This window comes from Cebus imitator, unplaced genomic scaffold, assembly GCF_001604975.1.
Source record: "Cebus imitator isolate Cc_AM_T3 unplaced genomic scaffold, Cebus_imitator-1.0 Scaffold15, whole genome shotgun sequence".
NCBI lineage: Eukaryota > Metazoa > Chordata > Mammalia > Primates > Cebidae > Cebus > Cebus imitator.
In genome coordinates this window covers 273,278-290,896 of record NW_016107330.1, presented here as the reverse complement: position 1 = coordinate 290,896, position 17,619 = coordinate 273,278, and the positions used below count along the sequence as shown (strand labels likewise).

Here is a 17,619-nt window from a genome sequence, read left to right as displayed (position 1 = left end):
TGCCTATAGTCCCGGCTACTTGAGAGGCTGAGGCAGTGAGGCAGGAGGATCACTTGAGCCTGGGAGTTCACTGCATTCCAGCCTGGTTGACACCGTGTCTCAAAAAAAAAGAACAAATGAAATCCTCTTGGTCTTGTTCTGGCCTTTCATTAATCGCTGGCCTCCTGCCCGGGTGATGTCTGCCCTTCTCACCTCCTCTTCCTTTCCACTGCCCTGGGAAGTTCCGGGAGCCCTGATGAAGGCTCCCAGGCGCTCTGCCCGGCCCTGCCCAGGACTCTTCTCTACAGATGCCCTCTGTGTCTGTCTTTCTGCCCTTCCTTTGACAGGGCAGGAAGCATGCGGGGCTGAGGCTGACCCCTACGGGTGACAATGCGTCCTCTTTTACAACTCAGTGTTTCAGAAAAACAGGATAGCAGTGGGCAGGGAGGTGAGAATGTGCTAGTTACCTCTAGCTAGGAAAGAGCCAGGTATTGGTGAGCCGGGACAGGCACCGCCAGGAGCAGACAGCAGCCAGGCTGGTGGTCAGTTCCTGCAGCTGCCCCACCCTGTCGCTCCCTTACTGGTTTCTGAGGGGCGGAGTGGGATGCCCAGCTCCCGGGGCTGCTGCTAAAAAACCACAGCAGGAGGAGGCGGCTCTGACAGGTGCGTTGCAGAAGCTTGGGGGCTCAGAGATGCCAAGGTGCACCAGTGACTCCACAGGACACAAGGTTCTGGGTTCCTCCTGTCACCTGGGCCTTCAGTGTCCCAGGCAACTGGCTCAAAAATGTGTTTTATTGTTTTTGAGGCAGGGTCTCACTCTTGCCCAGGCTGGAGTGTAGTGGTGCCATCTTGGCTCACTGCAACCTCCACCTCTGGGTAAAAGCTGTGTTTCCACCTCATGCCTCAGCCTCCCAAGTAACTGGAACCACAGGTGTGTGCCACCACATCTGGCTGATTTTTTTGTATTTTTAGTAGAGACGGGTTTCACCATTTTGGCCAGCCTGGTCTTGAATCCTGAAGTGCTGGGATTATAGGTATGAGCCACCGCGCTTGGCCTAATTTTGTATTTTTAGTAGAGATGGGGTTTCACCATGTTTCCCAGGCTGGTCTTGAACACTTGCCCTCAAGTGATCTGCCCGCTTCAGCCTCCCAAAGTGCTGGGATTACAGGCATGAGCCACTGCTCCCAGCCAATGCCCAGCTAATTTTTAAATTTTTCATAGAGACAGTGTCTCACTCTGTTGCCCAGGTTACTCTCAAATTCCTGGGCTCAAGCAGTCCTCCCGCCTTGACCTCCCAAAATGCTACAGTTTCAGGCATGAGCCACCACTCGTAGCCAAAAAAGCACATCTTCATTATGAGCTGTTTCATCTGTTTCTACAGATTCAGCTTTGATCTGGAAGGAATCCCCTCCTTCCTGTCATGAAAGACATTCCCCAGGAGAAAAGCCGAGGCCAGCTCAGGCTCACGTTTTCGTTCTCTTCCTGGGGCAGCTGGGCTGGGGACACGGCAGGCCCTCCCTGTGCTAGGAGGGGCTTGCATTCTGGAGGGGAGGGTGATGGTTAGCACTCAGCCGGAGGAACAGGAGTGAATGATGTCCTGGGATTGAGGATGAGACAAGCTGTGGGAAACAGACTAAAATAAAGAGTGGAACGTGAGGACAGGACTCTCTGTGAAATGCCTGTGCAATCATTTACTTATTTATTTATTCAATATTATTTATTTTTGAGCCGGAGTTTTGCCATTACCCAGGCGGGAGTGCAGTGGCATGATCTCGGCTCACTAAAACCTCCATCTCCCAGGTTCAAGCGATTCTCCTGCTTTAGCCTCCCAAGTAGCTGGGATGACAGGCATGCACCACCATGCCCAGCTAATTTTTGTATTTTTAGTGCAGATGGGGTTTCACCATGTTGGCCAGGCTGGTCTTGAACTCCTGACTTGAAGCAATTTGCCCGCTTTGGCCTCCCAAAGTGCTGGGATTCCAGGCATGAGCCTGGCACCTGGCCTCTGTGCAGTTTAAATAGGGCCGGCGGGCTCATCTGGAAGGTACTGCTTGAGCAAAGTCGTGAAGAGGGTAAGGGGGAGCCCGGGGAGGGATGGAGATGGGCATTCCAGAGCAAGGGAGCAGCCAGTGCAGAGCCCTGGGGCAGGGGTGCTGCGTATCTGGGGCTGCACGGTTGGCCCTGCTGCGGCATAAGGAGCGTGTGGATGGGGAGCACTGAAGAGCTCTGGGAGGACTCGCTGGAGCAGGCTTGGGCTTTCAGGCATCCCTGCTGCTTCTGTGCTGAGGACACACTGCCATGGGGAGTAGGACGGGGTGGCAGGGGCGGAGGAGGGAGCCCATCCAGAGAAGCGGTGGCATGGCCTGGACACGGAGGCAGTGGCAGGAGGTGGCAGAAGTACCCAGAGTCTGGATCTGTTTTGAAGTTAGAGGTCGGCACGGTGGTGGCTCATGCCTGTAATCCCAGCACTTCGAGAGCCTGAGGCAGCAGGATTACTTGACTTCAGGAGTTTGAGATCAGCCTGGGCAACATAGTGAGACCCCATATCTATTTTAAACAAAAAAACAAGGCTGCAGGACTTGCTGGGGATCAGATGTGGCCTATGGGACAAAGAAGGGGGTCAAAGCAGAGCCCCAAGGCTTTGGCCTGGGCAACCAGGAAGCTGTTGTTTCCATGAGCTGGGACCCGGAAGGGAGCACTGGCCTCAGGGGTCAAGATCCGCCTCCTCTCTTGGATACGAGCTGTTTCAGATAACTTTGAGACCTCCATGTGGGATGGGGACTGGGCAGGGGACCTGGCAGTCAGCGCTCAGGAGAAGGATCCGGGCTCCCCCGCACACCTCCCTTACCTCCTTGAGCTAGTTCATGTCCCTGGGAAGACTTGGGCAGCCTGGGTGGACGTGGCGGGAGAGTCCCCATCCACTCAAGTCTGCCCTCGCTGTCCCCACACAGCACACGGCGCTCTCTGAGTACCGGCCCATCCTCTCCGGGGAGCACCGACTGCCACGCCACTCCTCCGTGGCCGATAAGAAGCTGGTGCTCATCCCACTCATCTTCATCTGCCTCCGGGTCTGGAGCACCGTGCGGTTCGTGCTGACCCTCTGTGGCTCCCCCGCGGTGCGGACGCCGGTGCTGGTCGTCCTGCATGTAGGTCTGCCCTCCCTGGCCCTTGTTGTCATCCCCGCCCCCAGAGGAGGCACAGCCTGATTCCTTCCCGCAGCACAGTGGCTCACCCCAGTGCTGGCCAAGGCACAGCTGCAGGGAAGGAGGTCGGCCCCGCCACTGTGCCTTCCTCTCTGCCCGAGACAGGGCCTTGAAGAGGGAAGGCAGAGGGATCAGTGTGGTTCAGGGTGGTGAGGTGCTCGTCAGTGGCCTAGGAGTAGCCCCTGGTGAGTTGACTGATCCTGGGTCCTTCCCAGCCCAGAAGACCTGGGGCCCTGCTGAAGGCCCATGCCAAGGTCATCCCAGATCAGCTATGGGGTGGGGAGTATGGGGGAAGATTCCGGGGTAAACAGCACTTCCCAGCCACCCCATATGTGTGCATGTATGCGTGTGTGTGTGTGTGTGTCTGTGTGTGCGTGCGCGAGTGCGTTTCTCAGCCATTTCTCTCTCTCTCTTTTTTTTTTGAGACAGAGGCTGGCTCTGTCAACCAGGTTGAAGTGTGGTGGTGCTCACCGCAACTTCTGCCTCCCGGGTTCAAGCAATTCTCCTGCCTCAGCCTACCACGTAGCCGGGACTATAGGCGCCCACCACCACACCCCACTAATTTTTGTATTTTCAGCAGAGACAGGGTGTCACCATTTTGGCCAGGCTGGTCTTCAACTCCTGACCTCAAGTGATCCACCCGCGTCGGCCTCCCAGAGTGCGGGGATTATAGGCGTGAGCTACCGCCCTCAGCCTGGCCGTTTCTCTTAGTTGGAATAGCACGTGTGTTTCTGAGACCAACTCCAGCCCAGGCTCACAGCTCCCTTTTCTTCCCAACAGGGTATCGGGAACACGTTTCAGGGAGGTGCCAACTGCATCATGTTCGTCCTCTGCACCCGCGCCGTCCGAACCCGGCTCTTCTCTGTCTGTTGCTGCTGCCCTTCTCAGCCTCCCGCCGAAAGCCCAGCCGGCACTCCCAAGGCTCCTGCACCCTCCAAGCCACGAGAATCTCAGAAATCCCAGGGGACCCCAGGGGATCTTCCAAGCACCTAAGCTTTTGTCCTGCCTAGTTCCATGCATAGGTGCTGTCTTCCTGGGGACCAGCGCTTCTGTGAGTCCCTGCGGCAGGGGCAGGAGGGCGTGTCTGCTGCACTGGAAGACCCGCTATTGATGCTCTTGGCGCCATTGGAAGCGCAGCCGCCAACTCAGCTTCTTCTACCTCCTAGATCCTCAGGCAGCAAGTTCCACACGTCCCAGTGTCCTGGTGCACTGGAGCGGCCGTTCATCTGCATAAGGGTAGCAGTGATGAGATTCAGGAAAACCAGTGGTCCGCGATTGCGGCCACGGTGCCTCTACCTGGTGGACCTCAGTGTCCTGAGGACCACACAGCACTGTTTACAGTTTGAGGGACCCACACCCGTGCTGCTATCCTTCGTGCGATTATATAAGCTGTCAGGGGGCCCCCAGAGATGTGTCACCACACAGACATCACAGAGCAGATTCCTGGCTGGTCAGGGTGTTGGGCTTCTTTGGAGAGCCCGGCTGTCCTTGGAGAGTTTGCTCACCAGAGGAACCAGTTGCCTTTTACCAGGTGGAAGGTTCCCCTGAGGTTACATGGTGAACACGGCCCAGCACAGCTGCTCAGGGACAGCAGTGTTCCCCCCGCTTCTGGCCCCTCCCTCTGTGGACTGCTAACCCTTGCTGTAGCTTGGGTTTGAGTTTCAAGAACAGACCAGAATCCACACACCTGCCGCCATCTGTCAATCACTTCAGACACAGATTCCTCCTTCCAATTCCAGGGGTGGAACAAGGACAGGAAGAGGCATCTCAGGGAACCCCGAAGATCCCACTGTCTCTCCAGCTCCTTTCTTGTAATCCTCCTGTTCTTGCAGAGACCAAAGAGGGTGAGGGGGCCTGGCTTATTTACTTCTTAGTTTAGTTTTTTGTAGGTAAAGTGGCTGGAGAGATGAGTAATCCAAATATGATTCCTCAGGCCAAGCACAGTGGCTCACACCTGTAATCCCAGCACTTTGGGAAGCCGAGGTGGGTGGATCACCTGAGGTTGGGAGTTTGAGACCAGCCCGGCCAACCTGGTGAAACTGTGTCTCTACTAAATATAGAAAAATTAGCCAAGTGTGATGGTGAGCACCTGTAATCCCAGCTACTTGGGAGGCTGAGGCAGGAGAATCACTTGAACCTGGGAGGCGAAGGTTACAGTGACCCAAGACCATGCCATTGCACTCCAGCCTGGGCAACAAGAGCGAAACTCTCAAACAAACAAATACGATTCCTCCCTAAGGGTGAAGGTTTTAAGATTCAGCTTTTTTTTTTTTTTCTTTCTGAGAGGGAGCCTCACTCTGTCACCCAGAGCTGGTGTGGTGGTATGTGCCCGTGGTCCCCAGTACTCAGAAGGCTGAGGTGGGACGGTCCCTTGAGCCCAGGAGCTTGAGGTTCCAGTGAACTGTGATGGCACCATTGCTGTTCCAGCCTGGGCAGCAGCGGGACCCTGTCTCAAAAAAAAAAGGATTTAGCTATTTTGGTATTTGTGGCAACATGGATCACGAAGTGATTATTTTACATTTAAAAGAAAAGGATTTAAAGTAAGCATCCAGTATCTCTATTTTTATTCTGTGGCTCTTCCACAAACATTTTTCTCTTGTTTCAGAAAACAGTTTCTCTGTTCAATCACAGGAGCCATCAGCAAAGAGTGGGAAGTGGAAATCCTCGCGCCGGGGACTTGGTGAGAGGAAGCAGGGCTTTACCTGACAGGTGCTTTCCCTTGGAATCCATCAGAACTCGACGACGCGTGATTTTCTGAGCCTGGTAAAGTGGCTCTGGATCAAAACCAAAGCCATGCTGTGCTGCCAATCCCTGCTTTACTCTCAAAACCCAAGTCTGTATCTGGAAAGGAATAATCGTTTAACAGACTGAGTCCAAAATGCTCATTTTTGGTGTCCTGTCAAAATGGATTTCTTTTATTTATTTATTTTTTGAGATGGAGTCTCGCTCTCTTGCCCAAGCTGGAGCAGTGGTATGATCTCGACTCTCTGCAACCACAGCTTCCCAGGTTCAAGCGATTCTTCTGCCTCCCAATCCCGAGCAGGTGGGATTACAGGCACCCGCCACCACACCCAGGTAATTTTTTGTATTTTTAGTAGAGACTGGTTTTCACCATGTTGGCCAGGCTGGTCTCGAACTCCCAACCTCAGGTGATCCACCCACCTCAGTCTCCCAAACTTCTGGGATTGCAGGGATGAGCCACTGTGCCCGTCCAAGAAAACAGATTACTTGATGGAAATCAGCGAGACGTGAACACCCCCTTAGGCTTGAAAGAGAGCTCTGGGCTGCTCCAGGGAAAGCTGCTTGGCAAAAATAGCCTCTGTAAATGAATCCTGGATTTCCCTACAGACATGACAGCAAATCTCTGTGTGTGTCTCTGTGGAGACCCTCACTTGAGCTTCTAGAAGGGAACAAAAATTCAGGGATTTGCTTGCTGCAAAAGAGAACATGATTTACAGACAAAAGAGAAAGGACAATACTAGATCACACAGGATTAATGTCAGAATCAACCCTGCTCAGCAGAGGCCTCCGGAGCCCTCCCTGCTCTACCCAAGACCATGTGGCCAGGCTGAGATGTGGACTCCCGGATCAGCTGGCCGTGGTCAGGAAGGGCCTGTAGAGGGAGCTGAGGGCTCAGAAAACACCTGCTCTGAGTGCCCGAGCTCAGGTTCTCATTCCATTTCTTTGATGCCACTGGCTGCTCTGTCTGCTTTTGTAAAAACCTCCAAAAGGTTACACATTGGGTGTCTCCATTTCAGCTTCCTCTGCTGCCCACCTCTTGCCGCAGACGAATGGTCACTGTCAATGGTGGTGACCAGGTGGGTAGGGCAGGGGCTTGTCTGAGTGCCTTAGCCTAGGCCTCTGGCCCACTGACTCAAAAACAGCCCCCTCCTTAAGATCCTCCTTCTTAAGAACCTTCCTTAGATCCCTCCTGCTTCGATCCAGATAAACTTTCTTCCAAGCACCCGTGACTTGGGGCTGAACCAGTTGCCAAGTCAGTCCAGCTGGATGGATAGCACTCAGTGAGAAAGGCTGGATGGGAGGGAAGTCACATCCTAAAAGTCCAGGAGGGGGCTAGGTACAGTGGCTCACACCTGTAATCCCAGCACTTTGGGAGGCCAAGGTGGGCAGATCACCTGAGGTCAGGAATTCGAGACCAGTCTGCCCAATATGGTGAAATCCTGTTTCTACTAAAAATACCAAAAAATGGCCACACTTGGTGGCATGTGCCTGTAGTCCCAGCTACTCAAGAGGCTGAGGCAGGGGAATCATTTGAACCTAGGAGGCGGAAGTTGCAATGAGCCGAGATTGCACCACGATACTCCACCCCGGGTGACAGGGAGACTCCACCTCAAAAAATAAAACAAGTCCAGGAGGGGCTGTTATTTCTTATACTTCTTTTTTATTTTTTTTGAGGCAGGTTTTTGCTGTCTGGAGTGCTACCCCCAGGCTGGAGTACAGTGGCACAATCATGGCTCATTGCAGCCTCAACCTCCCAGGCTCAATCGATCCTCCCACCGCAGCCCCCTGAGTAGCTGGGACCACAGGCCTGGCTAAATGTTGATTTTTTGTAGAGACAAGATTTTGCCATGTTGCCCAGTCTGGTCTCGAACTCCTGGGCTCAAGCAAGGAGCTGTTACTTCTGATCAGAGCAAAAGGGGCCGTGCTCCTGGATGGTTCGCCCAGCCCCAGTGGGCTCCTTTCTCCTCTGTTAGTGTGGTTAATGTTCATCTGCCTCATCCCTGAGCCACCCAAGTGTAACCTCAGCCATGACAGGTACTGCAGCCGGAACAGTGTCCTCAGCTCGGCGTCCCTCTCCTGTGCTCTTTCTGAACTTTGGTCTTTTAACCAGGTTTACCAGCCGCTTTCTGCCTTTTTGTGCTTTTTGAGGGTTTTTTTTTTTTTTTTTGGTTCTTTTTTTTTTTTTTAATGAAGATTATTATTTGGCCCAGGCCGAGGGTGTAAACAGAATTCTTCATGTGTCCACAAGAAAAGCTGTTTTTACAAACTTCTATTCGTGGCATTGGAAGTGTGAGCTTTTGCACCTGCAGAATTGTAATGCAAGCCCTGACTGGGCAGAAGCTGAAGTCCTGCTGTTTTAAATTAAATAAATTATTTTTCTCCTACGTGTTTGGTAAACGGACGGCCTGCTGATATGTTGGGGTGGGGTGGGGGTTGCTGGGCAGGTGGCTCACATTGGCCTGTGTTGCTGCTGCTCCAGCACCTACTGTGAGGCTGAGACCTGGAGAAGACAGCTCTGCCCCTCTCTCTTGGCAAATGTAGTGAAAGAGGCAGCCGCCCTGTTGGCATAGCCAGCTTCCCCTGGGTTTGCCTAATAAAGATCATGGGGGTGGAGAGATAGGGAGAGGGTGTTAGAATACAGATTCCCGGGCTCAGTCCACAATGAGGGTCAACAGGTCCAAGTTCCAAGCACCCAAGACTTGGGGCTGAACTTGAATAAGAGAGGCTCCAGGGCTGAGCCGCCAACCCCTCACCCTTCATGCATGATTCTATCACGGCACATGGTGACCCGCTGCAACTACATCTGCAGGCTTCCGGGTGGTCGGGACTGCTGGGACACCAGGGCCTCTTCTTGGAAGGGAACAGCCTTCCAAACCCATCGATAGGAGCCACTGCCTTGCTTTGCGACCTGCAGGTCTACATGGGCCACGCAACCCCACCTTCCGGTCATATTTTTCTTTAAACTACTCCATCTTGGGAATTTTGCTGCCAGAAGCTCCTAAACTTTCTTCCACGTTCTGGATTTTGTGCAGTTGAAACTGCATTGAACAGCCCCTAGAAGTGGCATCTTGAATTTGGTTATTAAGGTAAAACAAACACGAACTTAAGTGATACTAAACTGGCTCAAACTTGATGCTATGTGCTTATCTGGGAGAAAATGGAAGAATCCCCTCCCAGCTGGGCGCGGTGACTCACTCCTGTAATCCCAGCACTTTGGGAGGCCGGGGCAGGTGGATCACGATGTCAGGAGTTCAAGACCAGCCCAGCCAAGATGGTGAAATCCCGTATCTACTAAAACTACAAAAATTAGCTGGGCACAGTGGCAGGTGCCTATAATCCTAGCTACTCAGGAGGCTGAGGCAGGAGAATGACTTGAACCTGAGGGGCAGAGGTTGCAGTGAGCTGAGATCGCGCTACTGCACTCCAGCCTGGGCGACCAAGTGAGACTCTTATCTCAAAAAAAAAAAAAAAGAAGTTCCCCCTCTTGTGACCCTGCACTCATTAACTGCCATGCACCTTTCCCTTTCCATCCGCCTCCCCTCAGTGACCTTTGTCACCTCTTCCCTGACCTCTTCTCCAGAGCTCTTCGCCTTCCTGACCCCAGCAAACGTGGCATGCATTCAGAATCCAGGCTCCACGTTCCATTCTGTTCCACACCGTTCCCTCTTGCCTGGCCTTCCTCTGCCCATATGCAGCCCACACCCTGCAGGGTCACCTCCTTCTGCTCCCATAGACTTCTAGGCAGGCCTTTGGGATATCACAGTCTCTGCAGAGACCATCAGTCCCAGGGACCACTCTACCAGACATTTCCCCCAGAGCCTGCCCGGCTCCTGGCACAGAGCCAGGCTGTATCAGAGAGTCAGCCCAGCATGCAGCTGATGCTTTGGCCTTGTTCATAGGAAAAGCTATAGCAGGGGAGGCTTTGGGGGAAGCGTGGACCACTTTCTGAAGGAAGCACATGAGTCTAGAAACAATCACCTACTGCAGGAGAGTCCAGAATCCAGGTTCCACCAGGAAAAGGATTTGCCAGATGTGGCGGGGTCAGGACGTTGTCACCAGCTAATAGCTGGCATTTCCTGAGCTCTTACCCTGTGCCAGGCCAGATATGAAGTTGCCTTCTGTGGGCAGGACCCTGGAACCTGCATGGGTCACAGGCCCATGGAGTTGGCCCTGCCTGTTGACAAGACAAAGCTGGTGCTTACTAGGGGAATGAAAGGCACTCCTACAGCAGGGCCCTAGTGTGACCGCCCAGAGGGTTCACCTTGCTGGCCGCCTAGACAGAGCCGACTTACAGAGACAGGGGAATTGCAATAGAGAGAGAGTAATTCACACAGAGCCAGCTGTGCCGGAGACCAGAGTTTTATTAATACTCAAATCGATCTCCCTGAGCATTCAGGGGTCAGAGTGTTGTTTTTGTTTTGTTTGTTGAGACAGAGTCTCACTCCATCACCAGGCTGGAGTGCAGTGGTGCCATCTCCACTCACTGCAACCTCTGCCTCCCAGATTCAAGCGATTCTCCTACCTCAGCCTCCCGAGTAGCTAGGACTACAGGCATGTGCCACCACTCCCAGCTAATTTTTGTACTTTGTTTCTTTTTCTTTTTTTTTTTTTTTTTAGTAGAGACAGGGTTTCACCATGTTGGCCAGGATGGTCTCAATGTCTTGACCTCATGATCTGCCCACCTCAGCCTCCCAAAGTGCTGGGATTACAGCCATGAGCCACCATGCCCAGCCAGGGGATCAGAGTTTTTGAGGATAACTTGGTGGGTCGGGGAGGCCCGTGAGTCAGGAGTGCTGATTGGCTGGGTCAGAGATGAAATCACACGGAGCTGAAGCTGTCCTCCTGTGCTGAGTCAGTTCCTGGGTGAGGACCACAAGATCAGATGAGCCAGCTTATGGATCTGAGTGATGCCAGCTGATTCACCAAGCACAGGGTCTGCAAAACATCTCAGGCACTGACTTCAGGTTTTATAATAGTGATGTTATGCCTGGGAGCAAACTGGGGAGCAGCCTCCAGCTGTATGACTGCTAAGCCTTAATTTCTAATCTTTTGGCTAACAAGGAGGTCTACCTTGAGAAAAGGGCTATTATCGTCTTTTTTCTAAACTATAAACTGTAAGTTTTTCCCCAGGTGAGTTCAGCCCATGCCCAGGAATAAACAAGAACAGCTTGGAGGTCAGAAGGAAGATGGAGTTGGGTAGGTCAGATCTCTTTCACTGTCTCGGTCATAATTTTGCAGTGGCGGTTTCACTAGCAGGGTCTCAGAGTAGGAGAGAGCAACACTGGGGTATTTCTTCTTTTTTTTTCAAGACAGAGTCTTATGGCGTACGGTGGCACCATCTCAGCTCGCCGCAACCTCCACCTCCCAGGTTCAAGCAATTCTTCTGCCTGAGCCTCCCTAGTAGCTGGGATTACAGGCACATGCCACAACACCTGGTTAATTTTTGTATTTTTAGTAGCAGCAGGGTTTCATCTGTTGGCCAGGCTGGTCTCGAACTCCTGACCTTGTGATCTGCCTGCCTTGCCCTCCCAAAGTGCTGGAATTACAGGAGTGAGCCACCACGCCCCACCCATATTTTTGAAGATGAAAACATACAGTTTCAGATGAGTCTTTCAGCGTCTTTGGGATTAGCAAGTCATGATGTCATCCCTTCAGATATGTGAGTACAGCAAGATGAGGATTTGCTGATGGCGAGTTGAATGAGTTTTGAATCTAACCTATCATCGGATGCTTTCTACTGAAGAGCTGGTTAATCTTTCCAGGAAGTTCCTGGAGTGGACCATAAAGTTATTTGCAGCATTTGTCTTGCAGGGCAAGAATCTCCCAGGCATAGTGAAGTGATATTGATGAAGGCACTCTCTCTTTATCAAGTCATCTTACGGTTGACAAGCTGAGGGGATGGCTTTGATTCTCCAAGGAAAGGAGAAGCAGGTGGGTCCTGAAGACCAGGTTTCTGAATGACGAGGCTCTGGAAGGAGAGAGACTGGGTTCCAACTATGGCTCCATTGTTTATTATACTTGATCTTAGCCACAAGGCTGAGAAGTGGACGCCATCATTTATCCTTTTTTTTGAGACGGAGTCTTACTCTGTTGCCCAGGCTGGAGTGCAATGGTGCGATCTCGGCTCACTGCGACCTCCACCTCCTGGGTTCAAGTGATTCTCCTGCCCTAGCCTTCCATGTAGCTGGGACTACAGGCACGTGCCACCACATTTAGCTAATTTTTGTATTGTTAGTAGAGATGGGGTTTTGCTATGTTGGCCAGGCTGGTCTTGAGCTCCTGACCTCAGGTGATCCACCTGCCTCAGCCTCCCAAAGTGCTAGGATTACAGGCATGAGCCACCGCACCCAGTACATCATTTATCCTTGTATTACTCTGAGAAAATGTTGACCTCACTCAGCCACAGGTTCATCTAAAACGGGGTGATATTGAGATTTAAATGAGATCCAGTGTTTCCAAACTGCCTTGGCAAAAATTATGACAGTGAGAGAATTCTGACGTCATTGATTCTGTCTTACTTCTAAACTCCAGGCTGTCCTTGGTCATTCCTGAACTGGGCCAAGCTAACTTTGGGATAAATTTAGTTTAGAGTTTAATCTTACAGAAGGATTATCATAGCCCTTCTCAAAACTAAACCACCTTTATAAAACTAATGAAGGCCCACAAGGTTAGGATTATGAGAGGGGCCTGAATTCTTCTACGATGTAGGCATAGGTGAATGATTACCAGCCATTGTTCCAGAGGTCAGAAGATCTATAACTTCCCCAATTACTCCTGTAAGCAACATCACTGTTATAGAACCTGAGATTGGCTTTTTGAGATGTCTTTTCAGACTTATATTTCTGATGATGGCTAACTCCACCTGGGCTCATGACTCAACCCATCCTGTGGCCCCACCCAGGAGGACTCAACACTGTAAGAATTTAAAAAAAGAAGAAAGAAATACCAACCGTGGCTTGACAGTTAAGGACAGGTTTATCTTAGAGAAAACAAAACTGAGAGGGGCTTCTGGCCGAGGTATGTCAGAGAGCCCTTCTCTCTTACAGACTAAGGATGTTTCCGGGTTTTGGAAAGTGGGGGAGCTTATCATAGGTTCGGAATGTTTCTATGTGAGGGAAAGTTTATTGCAGGTTTGTAACATCTCTGGTCAGAGGGGAGGCTATCTCGGGGTTGGCATGTTTCAGGTCAGAGACGGGTTTATCTTAGGGTTGGACTGTTTCTCATTATGCTGACATTAGCCATTAGGCTGATGTTTTGGGGCAGGATCTAGGCAGTTTTTAATCAAGGGGAACTTGGAATGGTGGTGTTTGTTCAAGATGGTGATGCTCCTGCTCTGTCAATCCAGTCCCTATAATTATAAGAAGGACAAGGGGCAGTGTGTTCTTTCTGGCTACTTCCTGGTGAGGACTGGGGGTGAGGGGTTGTGCGGGTAGGGGAGGCGGGGTGCGGAAAGTTCTTTGGTTTCAGATTGATTGTGGGAGTAATGCTATTTGTAGATGTTTTTGGGTAATTGTCTGTGAGACGACCATGATCCTGTTGGTTAAAAATCTGTGAAAAACGTTCATTAAGCCTGGTAAGAACGTTAGTCCTAGGCATATTATATTAGGAGAGGACCCAGGAATGGGATGATCCATGTTAGGATTTTGTTTTTAAACCAAGAATGTATTTGGTTGTCTTGGTATTCTCTTAGCTTTTTAGTTCTTTCTTTAAGTTTTTTAGCAGCGTCTCTTACTAAGCCCCATTGGTTGAGATAGAAGCAACATTCTTCACCCAATGAGAGGCAGAGGCTCCCTTTTTCAGCTGTTATAAGATTCAATCCCCATCTATTTTGGAGGACTACTTCAGCCACAGAGTCTAATTGGTCTTGGATTCTTACAGGGCTTTGGGCCATGTCTTCTAATGAATCTTGCAGTTTTGTTGAAAGAGCCTTTTATTTTTTATTTATTTATTTTTTAATTTTTAAGACAGGGTTTCACCATATTGTTCAGGCTGGTCTTGAACTCCCAACCTCAGGTGATCCGCCCACCTTGGCCTCCAAAGTGCTTGGATTACAGGCGTGAGCCACTATACCGGGCTGAAAGAACTTTAAAGTATGTCAAGGACGTGGCTAATCCTCCTGCTCCCGACCCAATCCCAGAGGTTATTCCTAAGGCAGCCATTAGAGGAATGACTTGGATGGCCCTCCTTTTTCTAACATGTTGGATGGATGGGATGGGTAAAGCCTGACTAGGTGAACTAGGCCAATGGAGGGAGAAAGATAAACTAGGATACAGGTTCCGGTCCAGTTGGTGGGGAGACAAAGTTGTGTGTTGGGGCCACACAAAAAGAATAAGCGTTTGTCGTAAATACAGGCAGAGATATGGAAAGAAAATAAGTGAATTAAAGATGGGCTTCCTTCCTTCCTTCCTTCTTTCCTCTTGCCCTATTGCCCAGGCTGGAGGGCAGCGGCACGATCGCAGCTCACTGCAACCTCCACCTCCCAGGTTCAAGTGATTCTCCTGCCTCAGCTTCCTGAGTAGCTGGGATTACAGGCACCTGCCACCACACCCAGCAATTTTTTTTTTATTTTTTTATTTTTAGTAGAGACAGCATTTCACCTTGTTGGCCAGGGTTGTCTCAAACTCCTGACCTCGTGATCCTCCTGCCTCAACCCCCAAAGTACTGGGATTACAGGCGTGAGCCCCCGTGCCTGCCTATAGTTTTATTTAAACACAGAACGTGCTCATGAGCTGTCTACTCATTTTCTTCACTGCGCAGCCTGGCATTGGCGTTGGTGACGCTGACAGCCAGCTGGGCAGCTCTTTCCACGATGGCTTCGCGGTTCTCGGAGGAAACATCGTGAGCGATCTCAGCACACTAAGGTTTGTTGCACATCAGCAGCACTTCCAGCTCCTTCACTTGCGGACCAGGAACTTCCGGAAGCCACTGGGCAGCACGTGCTTTGTTTTTTTATTGCTCCCATAACCAATGCTGGACATCAAGATCTGGTCCTTGAACCTTCTACAAACCCTGTTGTCAATACCTCTGGGTTTCCGCCAGTTACGCTTAATTTTGACATATGGGTCAGACTGGTGCCCGATGAATTTCTTGATTCTCTTTTTGACGATCTTGGGCTTCACAGGGGGTCTGAGAGCGGCCATGATGCTGGGGAGGAGATGGCTGCTACCTCTGTAGGCAGCGCCGAGGAAGAGAGAGCAAGATGGGGTATTTTTTCTTTCCTGTGGTTCATTACTCCAGGTGGACAAGGAGGAGGCCAGGGACACACCTAATATAGAAGCATAGGAAGAATTATTTTTCGCTCATTTAATTCGGTCAGATGTTGCACCATTGTTAATGGGTCACGGAAAAAGGCGGGCACTAGGGGCAGCACAGGGGAGGCAGGAGGCATTGGTTAAGGGAGAGGCTGTAAAATGAGCAGGTTGCAGGAATGATCTCTTGGCTTCAGGTGATACTTGGTAGTCAACCTATATAGAGTTTATAGATTAGGGTTATGTTTCCTGTGAAAAGATCATGAAGGCTGGGCACAGTGGCTCATGCCTGTAATCCCAGCACTTTGGGAGGCCAAGGCAGGCTGATCATGTGGTCAGGAGTTCGAGACCAGCCTAACCAACATGGTGAAATCCCGTCTCTACTAAAAATACAAAAATTAGCCAGGCATGGTGGCTCACACCTGTAATCCCAGCTACTCAGGAGGCTGAGGCAGGAGAATTGCTTGAACCTGGGAGGTGGAGGTTGCAGTGAGCTGAGATCACACCACTGCCCTCCAGCCTGGGTGACAGAGTGAGACTCCATCTCAAAAAAAAAAAAGGTCATGAGGAGTGTTGGAAGGGCTGTGTAAGCTGAGGAAGACAGCGATAACACATCCAGCACGCCAAAGCAAAGGGAGAGTCAGCTTGCCGCAAGAGAGATTGTGTAAGGTTTGCAGAGCATTCTAGTTTGAGAGCAGTGAGGAGTGGTTGTATTGGCGAGGTTGATATGATTAGGGAATTTATACTGAAAGACACAAGTGTTGGAAACAGACGCCTGGTGCTGTAAAGAAAAATCAGCAGAGACAAAGGATCTTTTAGCAAGGCAATTTTCCTTTCTGCAGAAAAGGTACACAAACAAAAAGAGAAAAAAGTTATTTGGGTAGGAGTAAAGTCCTGGAAAGCTCCCTGAAGCCATAGGTCCCATAGAATAGTGAGGAGCTGATCAGGATGTACAATGGGAGTTTCGGAAGGGCGCCACTGAAGGCCTATAGCAAGGTTGGTTGGGAAGTGGTAAAAGTTTGGAAGGGGAAGAGACATGAGCGGCTTATGTGGGTTTCTTCTCCTTTTCCTCCCGGATTCGGGTGAGGCGAAGGGAAATGGGTCCTGAGGCAACACAAGAGAAGGCTGAAGGGGTTTTAGATCTGGTTGTTTGGGTATGTGCTGAAGGGAAGTCTGTTTTCTTGTGAGAAGCATAGCGAGTCCAGTTGGGGAGTCCCTGGAGTTTTGCTGCCGTGCGTTTAGTAAGGACACTCTGGTAAGGTCCCTTCCATCCAGATGTGAGGGGGGGTTGGGGGTAGGACTGGGATCTTCAGAACCCGGTCTCCTGGCTGTAGGAAGGGATCAGAGGAGTTGGTGACGGGTTGCAGCAGGTATTTGCTAGCATATTTTCAAGTGAAATGGTGGATCATATGCAGAAGAGGGAAAACCAGAGGAGTTGGGAGAGGTGGGGCTTGTCCCTCAGGTGGAGCAAAAGGGGTGAGTGGTCTCCTAGACATGAATTCAAAGGGGCTGAGCATTAGAGGTTTACACAGGAGCACCTAAATTTTTAGAAGGGCTAAAGGCCGGCTGGTTGTGGTGGCACATGCCTGTAATCCCAGCACTTTGGGAGGCCGAGGTGGGCAGATCACAAGGTCAAGAGATCAACACCATCCTGGCCAACATGGTGAAACCCCGTCTCTACTAAAAATACAAAAATTAGTTGGGCATGGTGGCACGTGCCTGTAGTCCCAGCTACTTAGGAGGCTGAGGCAGGAAAATTGCTTGAACCAGGAGGCAGAGGTTGCAGTGAGCCGAAATCATATCACTGCACTCCAGCCTGGGTGACAGAGCAAGACACCGTCTCAAAAAAAAAAAAAAAAAAAAAAAAAAAATAAAAGAAAAAAAGTAAACCAGTCTGTATGTTTTTTGAGTTAGTACCTGGGGAGGGTGTTTTTTGTTTTTTTTTTTTCTTTTTAAAGATGGGGTTTCATCGTGATAGCCAGGCTGGTCTAGAACTCCTGACCTCAGGTGATCCACCCACCTCGGCCTCCCAAAGTGCTAGGATTATAGGCGTGAGCCACTGTGCCCGACCTAAGAGAGTGTTTTTTTTAATGCCATTCATTTTCTCAACCTTTCCTGAAGATTGAGGTCGATCGAGGATGTGTAGCTTCCAGCTGATTTGCAGAGCTTGTGCAAGTGTTTGAGAAATTTGAGAAATCAATTCAGGACCATCATTAGATTGAAAAGAAAGAGGCACCCCGAACCTGGGGATGATTTCTGTTATTAATTTGGAGATGAAGCTCTTTTGTTGATTGTGGGGAAGGCCTCAACCCATCCTGAAAAGGTATCAACCAGAACTAAAGGAAATCAAACCTTTTTTTTTTGAGTCGAAGTCCTGCTCAGGTTGCCCAGGCTGGAGTGCAATGCTGCAATCTCGGCTCAGCACAACATCCACCTCCCGGATTCA

The 17,619-nt window shown here is 50.6% G+C and overlaps 1 protein-coding gene and 1 pseudogene across 1 annotated transcript in view; one reads left to right on the top strand and one right to left on the bottom strand.

Moving 5' to 3' along the window:
• Positions 1–5,184, top strand: part of GPR157 (G protein-coupled receptor 157) — a 23,444-nt gene extending 18,260 nt beyond the window's left edge. Inside the window, exons 3-4 of the mRNA XM_017503460.2 lie at positions 2,932–3,126; positions 3,964–5,184. Coding sequence (XP_017358949.1) covers positions 2,932–3,126; positions 3,964–4,176 — 408 coding nt within the window. The 3' untranslated portion in view covers positions 4,177–5,184. The remainder of the gene's footprint in view (positions 1–2,931; positions 3,127–3,963) is intronic.
• A 9,474-nt stretch (positions 5,185–14,658) lies between these two features.
• On the bottom strand, positions 14,659–15,065 carry LOC108285832 (annotated as a pseudogene).
• Between the last annotated feature and the right edge of the window lie 2,554 nt (positions 15,066–17,619).